Source organism: Solenopsis invicta, chromosome 10 (genome assembly GCF_016802725.1).
Source record: "Solenopsis invicta isolate M01_SB chromosome 10, UNIL_Sinv_3.0, whole genome shotgun sequence".
Taxonomy (NCBI): domain Eukaryota; kingdom Metazoa; phylum Arthropoda; class Insecta; order Hymenoptera; family Formicidae; genus Solenopsis; species Solenopsis invicta.
The window spans coordinates 7,097,162-7,116,082 of record NC_052673.1 but is presented as its reverse complement, the minus strand read 5'-3'; the positions used below and the strand labels follow the sequence as shown (position 1 = coordinate 7,116,082).

The 18,921-nt window shown below is 34.5% G+C and overlaps 1 protein-coding gene across 2 annotated transcripts in view; it reads right to left on the bottom strand.

The window, feature by feature from the left end:
* The window catches only part of LOC105204366, an 89,645-nt gene extending 71,127 nt beyond the window's left edge, over positions 1–18,518 (bottom strand). Inside the window, exon 1 of one of the 2 annotated variants that reach the window (XM_011173416.3) lies at positions 17,713–18,518. In XM_011173416.3, coding sequence (XP_011171718.1) covers positions 17,713–17,773 — 61 coding nt within the window. In that variant the 5' untranslated portion in view covers positions 17,774–18,518. The remainder of the gene's footprint in view (positions 1–17,712) is intronic. The other variant, XM_039454178.1, reaches the window with a different exon arrangement.
* Positions 18,519–18,921: the final 403 nt, after the last annotated feature.

Here is an 18,921-nt window from a genome sequence, read left to right as displayed (position 1 = left end):
TTACGAGAGCTTCCGGTCTTGGGGAACGCGCCGCGCGAAGATGCAGAAAGAACATTTAAGACGGTGCATAGATATTCGAACTTTCAAGATTTTTCAGATTAATATTTTGTATTTGTGTAAGTGAAAAGCTCGAAAGCCTAAAAGTGCGAAGTTACTATTTTTTCTAAAATATCCATCCTGAATTAGTGGAATTTATTTTCATCTTGGTGCATACTTCAAGCTGTTTTAAGACAAAAAAAAAACCAAGAGCAGTAAAACTAAAATTGACTTATGTTTAGCTAAATTTCATGCTCTAATTTACAGACAAAACTCTAGAGCAGAGAGACCAGTTGAAGCAATTACAGTATGTGTATACTTTGTATTCCATGTTCTATCTTGGTTTGATCTATACATATAGTCAACTGTCCCCAAGATTTAAACAAAACAAACGAAAAGCAAGTCGAGCAGTTGTACAGTCGTGAGCTAAAAGGTTGCAACACATTTTTTTTGATGGTAGATGATTTGATGCTTAATTGGTCGGATCCACAGGTAAGAACCAATGACGTTCGCCGTTTGATGAGCAAGTCTACATTTTAAAAACAATCGAAGAAAATGTGTTGCAACCTTTTAGCTCACGACTATACGAAAAATAAATAACAGAAATTTCGGGCGTGCCGCAAAGGAATGTGGAAACCTCTTTCGTCCACGAAGCGATACTACACTCATGGCGTTTATATACAACCCTCGAAACGCGTGTCACGTCATCCCCTCGTTCTTCTACGAGCAAGCAGGTTTCTATCGATTGCTGCGTGACGGTACTGGGGGGGTGATTTAGGTTCCCTACAGTGCGAGTTCGAGGCATTAAAGTCTGATGCTCTTTCGGGGGTCGGGCCAACACGACCGGAGGCTGTGCGCGTTGCACCAGCATAAGCTCTCGAAGATGAATGCGTCTGAGGCTCACGCACACCTTCACGATGTGGAGATTCTCTCTCTCTCTCTCTCTCTCTTCACTTCTCAGTCCCCCCCTGAGTTCAGTGTTTGCTGAATTATTCAATCCTGTTTCATTCTTAAGGATGCTCATTCGTGTATTGGGACCCTTAGAGACGCAACGTTATGATGAGATAAGCAACGATTTATTCCTTCTTCAAACAGGCCTTTGTTCCTTCCGATGCATTCACGTATAAACACAATGCAAATCCGTTATTTATAAATTGGCAGGAAGCTTTATTCTAATCGCGTGATTTCAGTGGAATCATTTTAATTTCAGAACTAGCAAGACAGCTGAAATTTTATTTATGAATAAACGTATGAAATCCAGGAAGCTTCTTACTTATCGCGTGACAAAAGCTATCATGCTTGTGTCGTATGTATTTGTGTGAGAAATTATTATTAGACCGATAAATATTTAACGCTATTATAAAGACTAATCTTCACGACAGAGTTTCATTTTTTTTTACAATTCATTTTTTTCTGCCGAGACGCGGAAGTGCACTGAAATTGATTTTACGCGATCGTCGCAGCTCACGAGCGGGCGCGTATTTCTGCGGTTTTCCGCTCGCGTTCTGCTCGAAAGTTTCGTTAGGGAATGATAGCGAGCGACGTTGAAGTGTATATCCGTTATTTTCCGAGCGATCGAACATTTGCTCGTCGCATGGAACGAAGTAGAGAAGAAGGCGGGAATGGGAACCGCCGTAGCAACTGTGGGAAAGCGACGTCGTTGGCTTCGCTATCAGCTGCTCGGGATGCGAAATGGCGAAGCCATTGAATTCCCTGAGACAAAGGGAGCGGCAGGACGGGACGCGACGCGGGGATTTGTTTCACGATCGAGCTTGAATTGCCTCGAATCCCCTGCGAGCGAACGTTAGACCGCGTCAGGAATTAATAATTAAACTGAATTCAAATCAGTTTAATTTGACGATTATACAAATTGATATAATTCAATGTTTTATAACAATACAGGTTGATAAAATTATTATTTGATTAAATTTCTTTTTATTGTTTACACCAATAAGTTAATACAATTTTATTTTAGATTTTATTTTATTTTACTAATTTAATTCGATTTAATTAAATTTACATTAATTTGACCAATCATAAATTTTCTTTGAACGATCGGCGAGGTGATGCCGATTGGAATAAATGTATAAGAATCCAAGGTAATAATCTTGATCTTAAATAGCGCTGTCGTCGAGGAAGACACGCGCCTTCGCACGCAACGAAAATTAATCCTGCCTCACGTCCGTGCGTGATTCATACGAGAAATATGAGTAGAGAACGGGCGGGGAAGTAGGACTGATACGCACGTGATACAATCCCTTTGGTCGGTGCTGCAAACAGGTCGAAAGAAATTAACGAGAATGTCGCCGCTCGTAAATCGTGGCATTTAACGATCGATGAACCAGCGACAAGAAACCGACACTCGTTGCACGCAACTTTCATTTACATCGCGAAATTTATAATGAGAGACTGCGTCTGTCACAAGTTGCACTTGAAATTAAATCTCTTGAGAGAGAGAAAGAGAGAGAGAGAGAAAGAGCTTGTTTTAATGTAAATGAGCGTACAATTATGATATAATCAATGAAAAATGTTAATGTCATATACAACTAGTTTCACATGTGCTCATGTACTTTTTAAAACGGAGAATCAGTATTTTATCACTGAAAAACAGTAAATAGGTACTGATAATCGAATCATGAATATAACACTGTTATAAAAATCAATAAAATTTATTTCACTAAAAGATTTAATATTATCAGTAAGATGTAAAACATAATTGCAAAATACGAATATATTATATTTATATTAAAGATCAATGAAATACTCATTGAATCTCAGCGAAAATCTTTTACTGTTTTTATCAATGATATTTTTATCGATTAAATTTATTGATTAATTGATATTGTTAATTTAATAAAATTGTTATTAAATGGAATTTATTTTTATAGTTTATTAACAATCTAATAAGATTTTATTTTAATTTTTTTACTAATTTATTTATTTATTTTACCGATTTAATTAAATTTATATTAATTTTGTGCGGATAGTTCAATTTAAGAAAGTATATTAAATAAAAAATGTAATTTATTTGAAGGAAGCAAAACAGTAAAAGAATTAGTTATTTGATATACTTTTCGTAACATAAGATTTACAGACAAATGAAAAGTTTTTATATAAATTCAAGTTGTCAAAGATTTGCTATTGATGTCTAAAATAATATAAATTTTGCGATTCAGAAGAAACTGTTTGTCACATTTTATAAATATTTTTAATTCCAATTAAGAAAACATAATTCTTAATATTATGAATATTACAAATTAATTTTGTAATTTTGTATTTGGCAATTCATGTAATTTAATCCTCCCAACTTTAAGGTTCAGCTAAAGTTTATCAAAATCACAAATAAAAACAATAAAAGAGATCAATTCGTTTCCTTGATAAAATAAATTTCACTTTTATTTTTTCCTTTCCTCAGTATGTCGACTTGCCACGTAAGCAACAAACAAAGCCTACGGAGTGTAAAAGATGCATTTGCATATCAATCCTTCGCGGCCCACTCGCTATGCAATAACGTACGGCACGTACACCGATCTTCGCTAGAAAATTGCGTCCCGATCACTTTTTCCACCCACGATTTCCGATAGCCTGTAACACCGCCAACGGTTGTTTGTCAAAACATCTCTCCCAAAAATTTGTTTATAAAAATCCATGCGTTAAATATTTATTTTCTTAACAAAAGAATTCTTGTCGTTTGTTTAAAACACATTTTAAGATTTCATAATCTTTATACATCGTTAATGATGTTTTTGTCTGGGAATTTTTCAAAGATCAATTTAACTATGATGGAAAATTCCCATGTCATTGAATCATTGTGTAATTATTAGTCTATAAATATAATAATAGTAATTTAATACATAATTGTAATCGAGATATCCAAACATCTCTTTGCTTATCTAACGCAATGATTAATCCTTCGTTGCTAAAAAAAATTACTTTGCTATTAATAATAAAGGAAACATATTATATCCGTTATGATATTGTTAATATACAATTTTGTTATCTCTTAGAACTACTGTTTAATACTTGATTTTATTTAAAAATTTTTAATTTTTGATTGCTATCACAATGTCAATTTGAATACCAAATTCTATTTAAAAGCACAAGCCTGTGCGAAAAATGACTTTACAATAACGATCTGCGAATTGACGCAGTTAAAGCAAGCACATTTCTCTCAACTCTCTTTAGCATAAGCTTGAAAATGATTCATCAGTTATGATTCTCGTGGTAAACATTTCCACAAGGCATAGAAGCCAGTCTCGAAAACTATTCTCGTACGGAAACATACTCTACGCGTCGGATGTTAGCGGTCGAGCCGCGCGGTGTTTTCTAAACACTCGTAGTGTTTCGAAATTTTAATCGCATAGTAATTCTAAACTCTAATTCTAATAAAGTGGAGTAAATCGAGAACATTCTTGCTTCTTCAATATTGTCATTGCAAAAAGTATTTTGAAACAAAGAGCAATTCTGTTGCTTAAAATAAAAGGAAATATATAATCTGAACATTTCAAGTTTTTTACATTTTTGTAGCATTTTAATCAAACTTTCTCTCCCTCTCCCCTTTCATCTTTCTGTTAAAATAATATAAAGATTTCTATTTGTCGATTCGTGGGAAAGGAGTCAATCCTGCTTGATTTTTAAATTCGTCCAACGCTTCAGAAATATCGAGCCGTTTCGGAACAGGATACTCTTTAGAGATTCAATGAGGAGAAGACCTCCCGTGCGAGATATTCCTTAGAATCTTCAAGGGCTGACTCTCCGAGGAAGAATCCTGATACGATCCCAGCTACCTTCTAAGAGAGGGGTGTACTATAATACGCGGATCAGAATTCGGCCGCCCACGATGTTGCGCCATTCTAAACCGCAGTAATTTGCTCAACTGTTGTTAAATGCTTATTGTTATGAAATGTAATAACAAGAAAAGCATAAATAAATAGTAAAATATAAAACAAAATAAACGAAGATTAATGGTGACGAATAAAACATTTTATTCTAAGAGTGTAAAAAAAATTAATTAAAATTTAATGTAAAAAAATTAACTTCCAAATTGTTATACAACGCTTATTAACCATTTTTCTCTACCATTATTTATTAAATATATTTTTTATTAAAAAGATATTGAAAGATTCAATATGGAAAATTCGATTTAATGAAAATTAACGTATTGCTCTCACATTAAATAGCTGAACCTATATATATATATATATATATATATATATATATATTGATTGATCAGAGAAAAAGCTGCATGTTACATCTGCTCTTTTTCCGCGTGCCACCCTTAAGAGCGGCTAGATTAATATCACGATGGCCCTTTCATCGTGCAAAAATGAGAGGGCGGAGTGAGGGCATCGTATATACTAGAGAGGTAGGAAATTGCTCTGGAAATGGTTCTAATTTCCTGGCCTCGTAAGGAGAAATACCAGGCAGCAGTCTGTATCCCGATCTATTCTGTTGATGTTCCATAATCCGTTGTAATCGATCGGATCGCGATTCGCCTTTTCATCATCTAAACTACAAATGGCCAACACTAGCTGCACGCGTGATGGCAATCCGTATTACGAAAGTGATATTTGGAAAATACGCTTTCCCTAGTAGGATTTGAAAATATGCTGCATGATAAAATAATTATCATGAGCGACTAAATCAGATCGAAAATATTATGTTGCATTATAAAATTTATATAAAATATTGTACGTGTTTATCCTTACTCGTTATTTATTCTATTTAAAACAGTAACAAATTATTCATAAGCATATTTTAAAATTATCATTGCAATTTAATTATACAGTTTAGTAAAAGTAATCAAATATATTTAATATTTTATTGTGTTAAAATATAAAAAATATATGTACTAGATATTAATAAATAAAAAAAAACATGTAAAATTCTCATCGAAATGCAATGTTGTTTTATGACTATTATTAATATTTTCAGAGCAAAGAATATTCTTTCTGTGTAATTAAAAGAAAAACAAATAAATAGGCAATTAAAAAATAGTAATAATAAAATTCTTTAAAAAAATTGAAACATATCGCTAAACGTAAAAATTATCAACATTATATTTAAAAAGTAATGATCAACAAAATTATTAACAAAAATATAGATTCAACATAGCAATTTAACATAAATTTTAACATAATGGAAAAGTTATTACAGCTATAATGAAGATTTGATGCACTTATAAGAAAAAGTTGAAAGCAGGAACGACTCGGATTTTGAAAAGAGAATTGTTCCGCCTAATCCGAAACGGTGAACTACCTTCGCGAAAAACGTCGACGAGAAATGGAGACTCATCGTCTGATCAAAGAGTTTCCGCCGCTCCATTCCTCGCGAAACGGTTTAACCCGCGCGCAGGGGGAAACTCAATTCAGAGTTGAGAGTTGGTCGAGAACTTGATCTATTTTCTTAACGGCCGCTCCGTTGGCATGCGTCCTAATGCAGTGGTGCCCACATTCATTGAGAGAGCTTTCAAGAGAGACTACAAATATTCCAGAGTTCCAATCTCCTCCCGAAGAATTCATTGACTTTGCACAGCCGTTTAACATTTCTCACGCACGTAACGTACGTATTAAGATGGGCATTAAAGGGCAGCGTTCATGATAAGAAGAAAAAAGCAATTTAAAAATTTTTCTGAAGCTACCGGCAGACAATCTGTAATTGCTCGCAGCTTGAGAACCGCCGTCTTAATAATGGTTGACGATTCGTGCGTCTTATCTTCAGGGCCCGCGGACCTCGAAACTTTATATTAGATCAGGCCGGCTGACTTCTCTTCGTGTACATACACTACACACAGTCGGAATACGCACGCAGTCAGGGCGGCTTTCGATAGCACGCGGCTGTCGCCGGCGCGATGATGGATGACGTTGCGCGTAGAGCGCAAGAACGAGGAGGGCTCCGTCGCCCGTTTTACGACGAGAAACCACCACGCCGGGCGACGATGAGACGGCGCGCGATGCATCCGACGATCGTGATTAATGGCAGCAACATTGTTGCTGCGAGGCTCTCCACTGGTCGGAGAAGACAGGTGCCATTGAGGCAACGGGGCGAATTAAGCGCGCGACTGTCATGCCGCCGCGCCGCGGCTTTCGACTGCGTCGCCGTCCCGTCGCCTCTCGCGGCGCGGCAAAACCCGTCCGATCACATCTCACGGGATTTATATCTCACGGATATTAAAAGGGCTAGAACTCGCGGATATTCCCATCGGTAATCAGAATGGATCTTAATTACTTAGAGGCAAGTCCTCTAATACTGGCATATCATTTCGTTTTTATATTTCTTAAGCAGAAGCTAAAAATGAAACTTTAAAAACATGAATACAACGTAAAGAGTGTCTTCTATCAGATGATCTAGCAGTTTTTACAATACTGTTTCGTTTGTAATAATTAATGCTTTCGCAACGTAACCAGAAAGAGCGTCTGAGACATTCCAAAGCTGGTACAACAAGCTGCAGTAATAGCAGAATTTATAGACACAGAGAGAAGGAGAGAAGGAGTTAACTATAACATAAACAGATAAACTAAGTAAAATATATTTTTATTTACTAAACAACGAAATCTATAAACTTAAAAGGCTAAAATTGAATCCTCTCACTTTATACATTTTTTCTCTGGCACTTTATTAGCCTGTCGCATTCTACGCTATTTTTTCTACCCTAAGATATTTGAAAAAAATATGAAAAAATTCTAAACCGCATTACAAATATGAAAATATGAAAAGGAAAAAAATATAAATAAAATAGTTTCAGGAAGTAACAAACGTATAAAATAATGTAATATTATCAATAATTATATTCGCTATTAGTGAAACTATGCAATTTGGGAAAAAAGTTGTACAAATTTTACTCTCGCTTATCAAAAATTCATTTTTAATAGATTTTATACAGAAAGAAGCCATAATAAATGTATAAACTACGGGTTTTTATTTCTTTAATTATCTAAACTGAGCAGATCATGCTTTTATCAGTATTAACATAGTGCAATGTTTAGTTTCCGACAAGTAAAGGGATACCGTTTTAAATGGTCTATGCTAATATTGAAGACTTTACTTACAGTAAATTCAATTGATCTGCATGAGTGCGCACTGGTGTACATTAAAGTTGTACACTAATCTAACTTAAGAATAAAAGTGACATGTCACATATATTTACGCTAATTTGTACATAACGGCTTTAACGTGCACCAGAGTGTACTAGTAAGTCTAATTGAATTTGCAATTAGATTAGTTGGAATTAAGTAAAACAATTTGCTAAGCCAAGAGAGAGAAACTAATTCTTTAAATCTTAAAAACTAATTAAATAAATTATTAAATAATGACAAAAAATTCATCAGATATCGAGGGACAAAAAGTTTTTAAATTATAGTGTTTCTAAATTAAAGTTTAATTTGACTGTGTTATATTGTAATTAACTTATTATAATGTTTATTATAAAAAGTGCATTACAATCATTTATACTTTAATGCCATTTATAAAATATTTTGTACACAATTTTGAAGCTTTAAGAGATATATAAATTCAGAGACAAAGATATTAATAAAGAAATATATTATAAAAAACTTAATTAATTAATTTATTATTTAATTAATTCGTATAAATCGATCAATCAATGTTCTTATATCTTACTCATCGTGAAGAAAAAGAATCGCGCGACATTAGTTTCAGGTTTACACCCCTGTCGACCGCATTTCATTAAATAAGTCCACGGCTGAAGATGCTATCGTCTTTTGACACACTCAGTCAATTAAACTGGATACCTCTCTTGACAGGGCTTACTTAATTGATCCAATTTACAAAGAGATTAAGCGCGTTCCGAAACGAGTTCGAAGACAGACGGGTGGTCAAAATCCTGGCCAAACGACCAATAATTATAGCGTCCGCCAGGTATTTGGTTAAGATCACAAGATCCCTCAGCGATATCATTTCGTTCTCTTTCTCGATGAGAAAGTCTTCGAATAATTATCATTTTCCGGACGGTTGTGTTTTTATCTCCATCTAGCATTTTGTATAATGAATTGGTAGAATGTAATTGTCATTTTTTATTTGCATTAAATTTCCAACGTTGTTTTCAGTCAATATAAAATTCTTATCCAACACCTTAGTATCTATAAATCTATGATTATCGTACAATCAAATATTTTGTTGCGTAAATTATTTTCTATCAGACTTCATTTTTAATTGATAAAATCTTATCAATTATGAACAATTATAACATTTATTTGATAGAATTATTCAAACATATAAATTTTCATTTCTTTTATTTTCCTTTCAATTTATTGCATGTCTTCAACTATTGCATGCCTTTATCAAAACAAAAACTAGAAGGTTGAATAATATAATATTATCGAATATTAAAGATACATTCTTCCACCTTCATATTCTTCCACCATATTTTTACCGAGGTATGCAGGATAAATATCCGTATCTCACATCGATATTCTTAAAATATACACATCGCACGGTCATCCCGGAGCCGCCCTTGATACGCCCTGGACCAGAGGAAACCAAAATAACCCGCGTTGCGGACCCGAGTCCTCGCGCGCAAAGAACAACATTTTCAGGCCCCTCCTAATGGCCTCTCGAGAACCCTTTCTTGCCGAATTTGGCTGTGCGAAGGTGTAAATTGGACAACGGCGACGAGCAAGAATCCCGTTTCGGCATAGTAAAAAAAAAAAAAATCACCGTCGCCAAACCATGTCAATGATAATCGTTAATATTCTTGTCGAACTTTCTCACGGTAAAAGTGTCAACGATTATTGCTGTGCCACTGATTTATAGATGCACAAAAGAAAAACGAAGTTGCTTTTGCTAAAAGAATAACGCGACAATTTAAAATAAAAAGATATACATAAATTTAATTATTTATTGTAACGTAATTTAAGAGTGTTCATATTTATTTTTGAAATATTAGAAATTTAACAAAAATTTTAGAGATTATTTTCACATATATTCGGAGAGTTATAAAAAAAATACGGAGTTAAATCACTGAAGCAGTTGCAAAGATTTTAAACATTATAAGGAGTATTCAGTTTGCAACAAATTTAATTACGATATGAAAAACGTGTAATCACGTGTAATTAAAATTGAAGTGACTAAAATAAAAAAAAAATAATAAAAATTAATTCAAAATTTGAAAAAGTACAGTTGATAGAAGAAATATTTGATAAAATAATTGTGATCAAGTACTGAATGATTCAAAATATGTTAAGGATGTACTGCAGCAAAATAGGATCATTTTCGCTGTATGAACTGTCATAAACTAAATTTCCGTTGTTTCCTTCTTTGCAGTTGGTTAAGAGTTAAAATTCGGACATTTGCGACAAAAATGTTTTGCCATTGATCAAGAAAAAAAAAAGAATAAACCTACAAATCCTTTAGTTCAAGTTCGACTTTTAACTCGTATTGTATAGTCAAAACATTCTTAAAATATCATAAATCATATTATTGAAGGATTGAAGAATATTTCAATCTGCTTCATTCGCAGCTCAATTTGATATTTATATTCAATTATCTATTCGCATCCATTCAATAGTTACGAATTTAAGATAGTTTAAAACGAACCGGTGATATTGAACCATGGATTCATCAATGGCGATCGTAAATTTAGCACTCAGAGGCATGAGATCAGGTAGCTAGAATTAGAAAATATTGACTGTTATGCGAATAAAGACCTAACCACGTACACAGAGAATTACCTGAGAATTCTGCGAAGATGAGTTTCGGACATGACTAAACGTGAGCAACCGAATTTTTAACACTAAAACAATCAATAACCAACCCCCTTAAAAAAATTATTTTACATTTCTCATTTTAAATTACAGAAATGATTAATTGTCTTTTGTCGAAATTTATGTTGGCTTTTTAGATAAAAAATAATTATGCGTATATATTTTCCAATATAATAATTCTAATTTAAAAATTATATACCAGGATGTATGTTAAGTATATCAAAATAATGCTTTGATTTCTTGTATTCATTATATTAATAATTTTTTCTATTTAGATTAATATTATAATATTGAGTCAAAAATATGAACTTTATCAATTAAAATTTCTTTCTTCTATATATGTAAAGATTTCAAAAATTTATGGCAAATAAAAATACAAATGTGAAGATAATTAATTGGACAGTTTAAATCGAAGATTTTTGTTTGTTTCTGCATTTTCTTCGAGTATCGGTCAGCTTTCTTGGAGAATGCCATTGATCACGAAGGGAGCCAGGGTCTTCTATGAATCAAGATTATCTACCGAGCGTGAGAATCACCGCCGCAATCGTCGCAGCTCGTTAACTTAATCCGATGAAGAATTGACAAGACAGTACTGCATTTCCGACGTAAACTACATTCTTCGCAGAGTAGTTGGTCAGTTAAGTAAAAGTCACGACTTATCTTTAATAATATGTAGATCAATTTCTCTCGCTTTTCATTCAAGAGCGGATTACAGGTTTTTATGCAGTGCAAAGTCTTTATAATTCTTCGCTTGCAAATTGGTTACGCTGTCAGTCAGTGGTATAAATTACGATACAGCACGTAAGCGGTATAAAAGAAAATTGATAGCGTGGGAATAAAAATTTTATTTTCATTTATTTAATAAATAAAAGCTTATAAGACTTGTGTGATTTAAAAACGTCATGGATTTCGAAAATTTCTTTCAGAACTCGTAAAACCGCAGTACACACTTATAAAATAATGACATAAAAGCACATGGAAAAAAATCGTTATTTTTTATAGTGTACTCGAAATATCTCTTGACTTGAATATCGGAATAATAATAGCGATACTAAAGCGTGCATCTGACGAGGGAAATATTCTTTTTTCAGTTTTTCTGCATATTTTGTCGGATTTTTTTTTTTTTGTATATTTTATAAAGCGGATAATCGAGTCTTTTACCTGAACGTTCGAAGGTATAAGGGCGTGCGGCATTTCTTCAAAGATTCGAATACATTCAGAAGAAGAGAGAAGGAGAAATACAAGTCTGAAGAGCACGGTTCAAAGACCTTAAATTTTTGCAGGTTTACACGCAGGTTTCCTTGTCCCGAAAAACCTCTTTATCCTGTGGATACTATTGTCACTTTACAATACCACATATATACAAATTCATCTCTAAAACCCATATAATCGTCTGCGAGCTTCTTTCACAAATGGCTCCGAGAAACGTGGCGCTCAAATCTTTATGAAATTTAAGTTTTCTACTTTGTCATAAATTCAGCTCTTAAACTGAAGTACAATAATGTTTCCCTCTGTCCTAAAAGATTCGTTACGTTCACAGCTGTGAAATTTGTGAAACCCTTAAGTTGTCACGAAACGTTTGAAATGAATTAGAAGTTGTGCCACTGCAAACGCATCATAAAACTGTCTCATGTTTCATTTAAATAGTTTTCCATACGATAATATACAGTAAGACTTTTACGTAAATAAATCTGAAGTTAAACGTGCACATGTGTTGGAATAGAGATTATCATTGGTTTTGAAAAACTATGAAAACTAAAATCTGTCAAAAATTAAAAATTTTTCAACGTCAATGAGATTTTTAACTCTCAAATGATTATAAAAAAATTTATAAACTGTCCTTCTTACAACATAATAGGAAAAGGAAGGTTTAGGTGAAAAGGAAGTTTCTCTATACTTGTGTTTGCAAGTCTTTAAGTAATCATTAACCGCGATAGCAATCTAATAGGTAATGTGATTTGGCTTTAAAGGGATACTGGCATTGCTAGTTTTATCAAACAAACGTGTCTTACACGAATTCGATTTACGAAATATCAACAGATACGTACTACTACGTCGAGATCTCATCCTGGATATGTATAATACAAGTATATATAATTTGTGAAATATTTTATTTTCTTAGATTTCTGAACTTAATTCTAACGATTTTACATTTTCCATTGATGAATTTTATCCCTGACTTTGCCTTTGTTTTGCGTGTATATGTAATCTACGTAACTTTTTTACGAAGTAAATGGTTCGTTGACTTGACAGTTTTGATCCCCATTTTGAAGTAGTCGATAAGAAAATTTATAATTTTTCTAATCTTGTAAAAGAAATTACAATTCTATAAAATCAATGTGAAATGTAACTTGTTCAACAATAATAATATTTTTCTTAGTAAAACAGGCAATGCACATTAGGATAAAAGAAATATATTCACCTATTTTAAAATCTTATTATCGCTCCTTTCTGACAGGTTATTACCTCGTCGATCATTTTTATAGATTTAAAAACACATTAGGAATTTGCGGAAATTCTTGCAAAATATTCACGACAAAAATTCGACAGATTGACTTACAATTAGATCAGTATGATTCGTTGCGACGTAAGGTGCAACCCACGTGTACACCGTGACATTCCAATCGTGACTTGCAATCTGCATTCGTATAACTTCGTATCTACTTCAACCAATGTCCGATCTTTTACGCTCAGTCTCCTTTTAACGGCGTGCACGGAACGAATAAGAACTCGCTAAGTAAAGCCGCTCATTGAAAGCGCGATAATTGCAGTCCCGTTAGCTCATGTTTATATAATTATAGACTTTTAAAGCAAGTACGTTAGCTGATCTAGAATTATATCGCCGTTTGTCAGCCAAACGAAAAGAAACAATTTTTTAATGTCACAGATTTAATCATTAATGAAAAACGCTTAAATGTATTATTCATAAAGCAGCAACCGTTAAATTAAAAAGTCGCTAAGAGTTCCTTCCTTCCGAAGAGAGAGAGAGAGAGAGAGAGAGAGAGAGAGAGAGAGAGAGAGAGAGAGAGAGAGAGAGAGAGAGGAAAGATGCAAAGATTACGCGTCCTGCATTCTGCAACTTTGATTAGTTTACAGAACACATTTTATTACATTTCATTTATTACAAAGTGACAAAAGAGGGAATTTATTCGGCACTGTCGCTTCTACGCTCGAGTTTAAATTATTCCACGGATAAAATGCTGATGCATGCCATCGCAATGGCTCTTCTTACAATCAGTCGTGTATCAGTGATATTAAATTCGCGTTGTGCTCGTGATAGCGTGTTCCATCGCACTAGTTGCAAATGCACATTTCGTAATACACGAAATGAAAAGAACTGACGGAAAGGCGGACGATATTGTCGCGAGTATATCTATAAAATATGTTTGGTCGATGGAAGAAGCGAACGTTATGTCAGTCCCTCGGAAGTCAAACCGATCAATTTCCCCGAAATAAAAAAGACGGACTGATGAAGTTATAAATTAATCGCGTGCTTTAACGCTAAATCAACTTCATCTAATTTGAGTCCCTTGCGTATACTTATGAATTGTATTCCATTTTGTAGATAATAATAAAAGTATTAAAAATTAAATAGTCTTTGAACTTCAAACTCTTGTAGAAAACAGGTATTTAAAAAAAATAATATCGTCCTATTTGTCCGATTGCTCATCATCAGAGCTGTCGAGGCTGACAAATATATCATTAATATCTTTAAAAAGTATTTTCGTATGTCTTCTAGCACAAGATATTTGACATATCCTAGATACCAAATGAACGTAGCAACCTACAGTATAAATACCATCCTTACATGTGCAGTAATATTTTCTAATCGTTTATTATATAATCGTCATTTGATTTACATGTCTAGATTATATATAGCTTTAAACAAGGATCTAGAAGTATTTTGAATTACATAATAAGACCGTCAGTTAATTAAAAGCATCTTGCAGACATAAATAGCAAAACTAATATGCCTCATACATCACATTAATGAGATTGTAACACTGATGTACAGCTGTTGTAGCTGTTGGCACATATACAGTTCTAATCTACTCTTTATAGTCTACAATTTGACACATCATCTATTTTTGTGCACGAAAGACTCAAATCTATATATATATATATATATATATATATATATATATATATATTATGTATAAAATGGGAGAAATTCTTTATTTATAATAACAAGTTAAAATTAGCTTCTGAGAGGCTCGTATCTCGAAACCGCAACGAAAGGATCTGACGGAATAAATCGGATGGTCCCTCTCTCGTACGATGCCTCACAAAAGACTCACTGAACCGCGACACGAGCGAAAATGTGTCATTACCGCGCAAATTACGATGCCGGCGCTTTCGTACGCATCCTGCGTCCCCCGATATAATTGTCGTGAATTAGAGTCAATCGATGGACCGCGGAGAGATGTCGGCGGTATATTGTGGGGACTTTGCGGTTACTAATGTCGTTACGCTACGACAATATTTCTTGTAAATACATAGCGTAAATTGCATTTCTCTAGAGTTTTCTCAGTAAACAAAAATGGATTAAAATCGATTGAAAAAGATTCATTTCAATTAACGTTCACGAATACGTACTTCTAAAACTCTGTTTCCAATGCTTTTGTATCTATTTGTAGGAATTGAATGAAGCACGTTTTCTACGTCTTTCAGTCCAGAAATAAAATCAATTTTAAAAAGTGAATTCTGGAAACTGTTCAAGTCAAAATTCTGGATAGAAAATGCAATTTTTTTTTCAAACTAATTGAATTTAAACAAAGTTCTTTGTAAAAATAAACAACAAATGTTACTTAATTCAAAATTGTGAATAGGAAATGCATTTTTTTATCTCCCTAAATACAAAAATAATTTTCATTTAAAAATGTGTATCGTGTGTTTAGTAAAAATATTTGGATCCATTTTAATATCTTCACAAGCATTGACAACTTTATTCGTATTATCGAATAAACATGCGTTCATTTCCGATAGAGTCCAATTCATTTCAATTCATTTTCATAGATTTAAAGTATGCATTCGAATCATAAAAATTTTCAATCCATATTAATTTATTCTCGTTTATTGAATTTGGAAAATTTTAATTTGATTACTCTAATTTTTTCTTATCACAATTATTATTATAAAATCGTGAAAAAGTGTATTCTGAACAGCCAGTGCTCTTTGCTTAAAAACAATTAGTATTTGTGCTGCTATCGCTAGGACCTTTGTACATTATTATTGTCATTTAACGCGAATTATTATAATTAAAATTCACTTTTGAGCGATTTATGTGCATCTCTCGATATATAATATTTCAATTATATTTTCTATATATGTGCATTTTAATGTTTCAGTTACTCTATGTTTTGCAACTATCAAAAATTGAAAATTACAAATAAAATTACATACAATAATGTTACAAATAAAATATCATTGAACTTTGACATGATCTATCCGAAACAAAATAAAGTTTAAAATCAAGTCGTAAGGATCTAAGCAGAATGGTTGACTTATAATTTCAAGACAAGTTTTACAACTTAAGTCTTTGTCTTTAGTAACGCACAATAACTGTCTTATGTCTCAAGTCTTAAACTAAAAAGAGATTTTGTTCGTATCTCAAGACTTGAGACACAAGACAGTTATTGTGCGTTACTAAAGACAAAGATTTAAGTCGTAAAACTATTCAACCATTCTCATAAAGTCAACCATTCTGCTTAGGCCCTAAGACATCTTTAAGATGTTTGAAGGACATTTTTAAGACCCATTACCAAAAGTTGTCTTAAAGACGTTTTTAACTTGTTTTCAAACGTTGTCTGGGATAGATCACCCACAGTGAGCTTAAATTTAAGAAAACGAAGATATCACAAGATTAGTTAACGCATAATTCTTCGAAAAAAGTCTACCATTTTTTTCTTCAAAAACAAAAATTCTGAATAAAAAACATAGTGTTAAATGTAGAATTAAAGAGATTTTATTTATATTGACATCCAAATTTTGCTGGTTTTGTTAACCTTGTTGATATTATTCAATTTATTTTAAATTCATAATACAAGCTGACTTTATATCAATTTTGCTAGAAAACAAAATTAAAGACGAAAAAATTAAATCCTTTAAAGACAATTAGAAAACGAAAATTCATAAAATGTATATATAGAAAAGAATATAGTATCAAATCAATAATTATTTTCTCACATATAAGCAAGAACATAAATCTTTAAAGAATTTGATAATCTTAAACAAACATAACTTGCTTTCATGAAAAAATTTTACATACACTGTTAAAAATGTCATGAATGTCAATGTATTTTTAAGTTACACAAGCATATCAAACTTAATGTGTCTATTATTGAAATTTGCTTTCGTTAAATTACTTTAAATTTTGCTGCGTATTTTTAACAGTGCAGTTTCATAAAGAAAAATATATTCATCAACGAATATCAATAATAATTTCCATGAATTGAGGGGAAAAAAAAGTATCGGATAAGAAATAACAATATTATAATTTTTCGAACTAAAAGGAACTAGAATTGTTTACAATTATATTGTATTCTTTACTCTTATTATATAGAAAAAAAATATAGTATTTTGTCGAAATTTGAGATTATCAAACTTTTTAAAGAAAATCTCATGTTCCTGCTAATAAATGAAGCAGTGACTCTTGATTCGATAATAATTTTCTTTCTGCGTGCAATCGTCGCATTTGCAGTTGCGCCAAAGTTGCATTGCTCGTTGAATTCCACGCTACAACAACGCTCGCTTGATTTCATTCATCCTGTAATTCGTGGGGAAGGCTATAATCGATCGGCCCCGATTCGTCGGGATGCGAGCCACCGCGTGAATTACTGGCGGTGTGTCGAGCGCGACCCCGGTTGCCGCGTAACAACGCTTAACGGCACGTGGCAGAGGCGGCCCGCCCGGCTTACGGGCGTTTATGTATACACGAAGATTGAAAAGTACTCACTATGACAGCTGGCGGCGCCCAGAAGGACGATCAGCAGCAGGATCCTCGTCCATGGCTCCATTCTCCACGGAGGTTGTTTCCGCAGCTGTCACAGCACACTTATTAACCCTCACTGTCCCGGCGGGGGAGTGAGTCTCCAGACGTTCACTCGGAGGCGACCCCCCGACGACGAAACGAACCCGCGGGATTATCACAGAGAGGTCGCGTGGAACGCGAGGAGGGGAAGTCCTCCGGTTCTACGAGCCTTCGCGAGTGTTCCGCTTCCTGTTCTTCTCCCCGTCTATAATTTCTCTGCACGTCTTGGTGAAACGAAACGGAGCGTGCAGCCAGCCAGCCAGCCACTTTCCGCGCTAATTTCACCGTGCAGAGGCAAGTGGATACCGTTCTGTGCTTCCCAACGTCACGCCGGTTACTCTCGATAACGGAATGACGACGACGACGACGACGACGGCGATCGTCGAAAAATACCGTACGAATTGTCTCTTCTCTCGGAAAAAGTGGAGAAAGAGGAAATGAGATAAAACTCGTCCTCTTCCTTTCGCTTTGTGTCGCCGGCGTGCGAGGGAGAGGATGGACCGGTGGTGGTGTCTCCTCGGCTCATGCGTGCGAACGGCTGTGGTAGGCCTTTTCACGGCGGGGTTGACAGGCGCGCGTATTGGAAAACCGGTTGACACACGCTGTGTTGTCGATTTAAATGCGTCGGACGAAGCGTACGCGACCGCGCGGCGCAGCGGCTCGCAGGCGAATGCCACCGGAGCCGGAGTGCCGGAGCGGAGAGCGCAGCAGCTCTTCCGAGTTCCGCGTCGGCATAGGTGCGCGTCCGTGTCTCTTCCCCCCTCCCTCGCCCCCCAGCCACTCTTCCGCAGCCGCGCCGGCCGGCGCCGCCGCCGTCACCCTCACCCTCACCCTCCTTATCCCCACCGAGTGCGTCGAGCGCGCGTGCGGTCGACGCATCAATTACGTTTGAATTAGAGCCGACGGACGGCGACGCGTCGACGCGACCTGGGCCTCGAAAAATTTTCTGCTCGTCCGAGACGTCTCTTTCTCTTTATTCCAGTTTTTGAAAAGATTCCTCTGGACATAATGCCTATGGCAAGGAAAACTCATGGGAAAGGTTCTTCATCGAATTAATGATTCATCACAAATTTACAATTTAAAATGTATTACGCACATTTCCAAAGTATTAAGCAATTTATGAAACTATCGCAG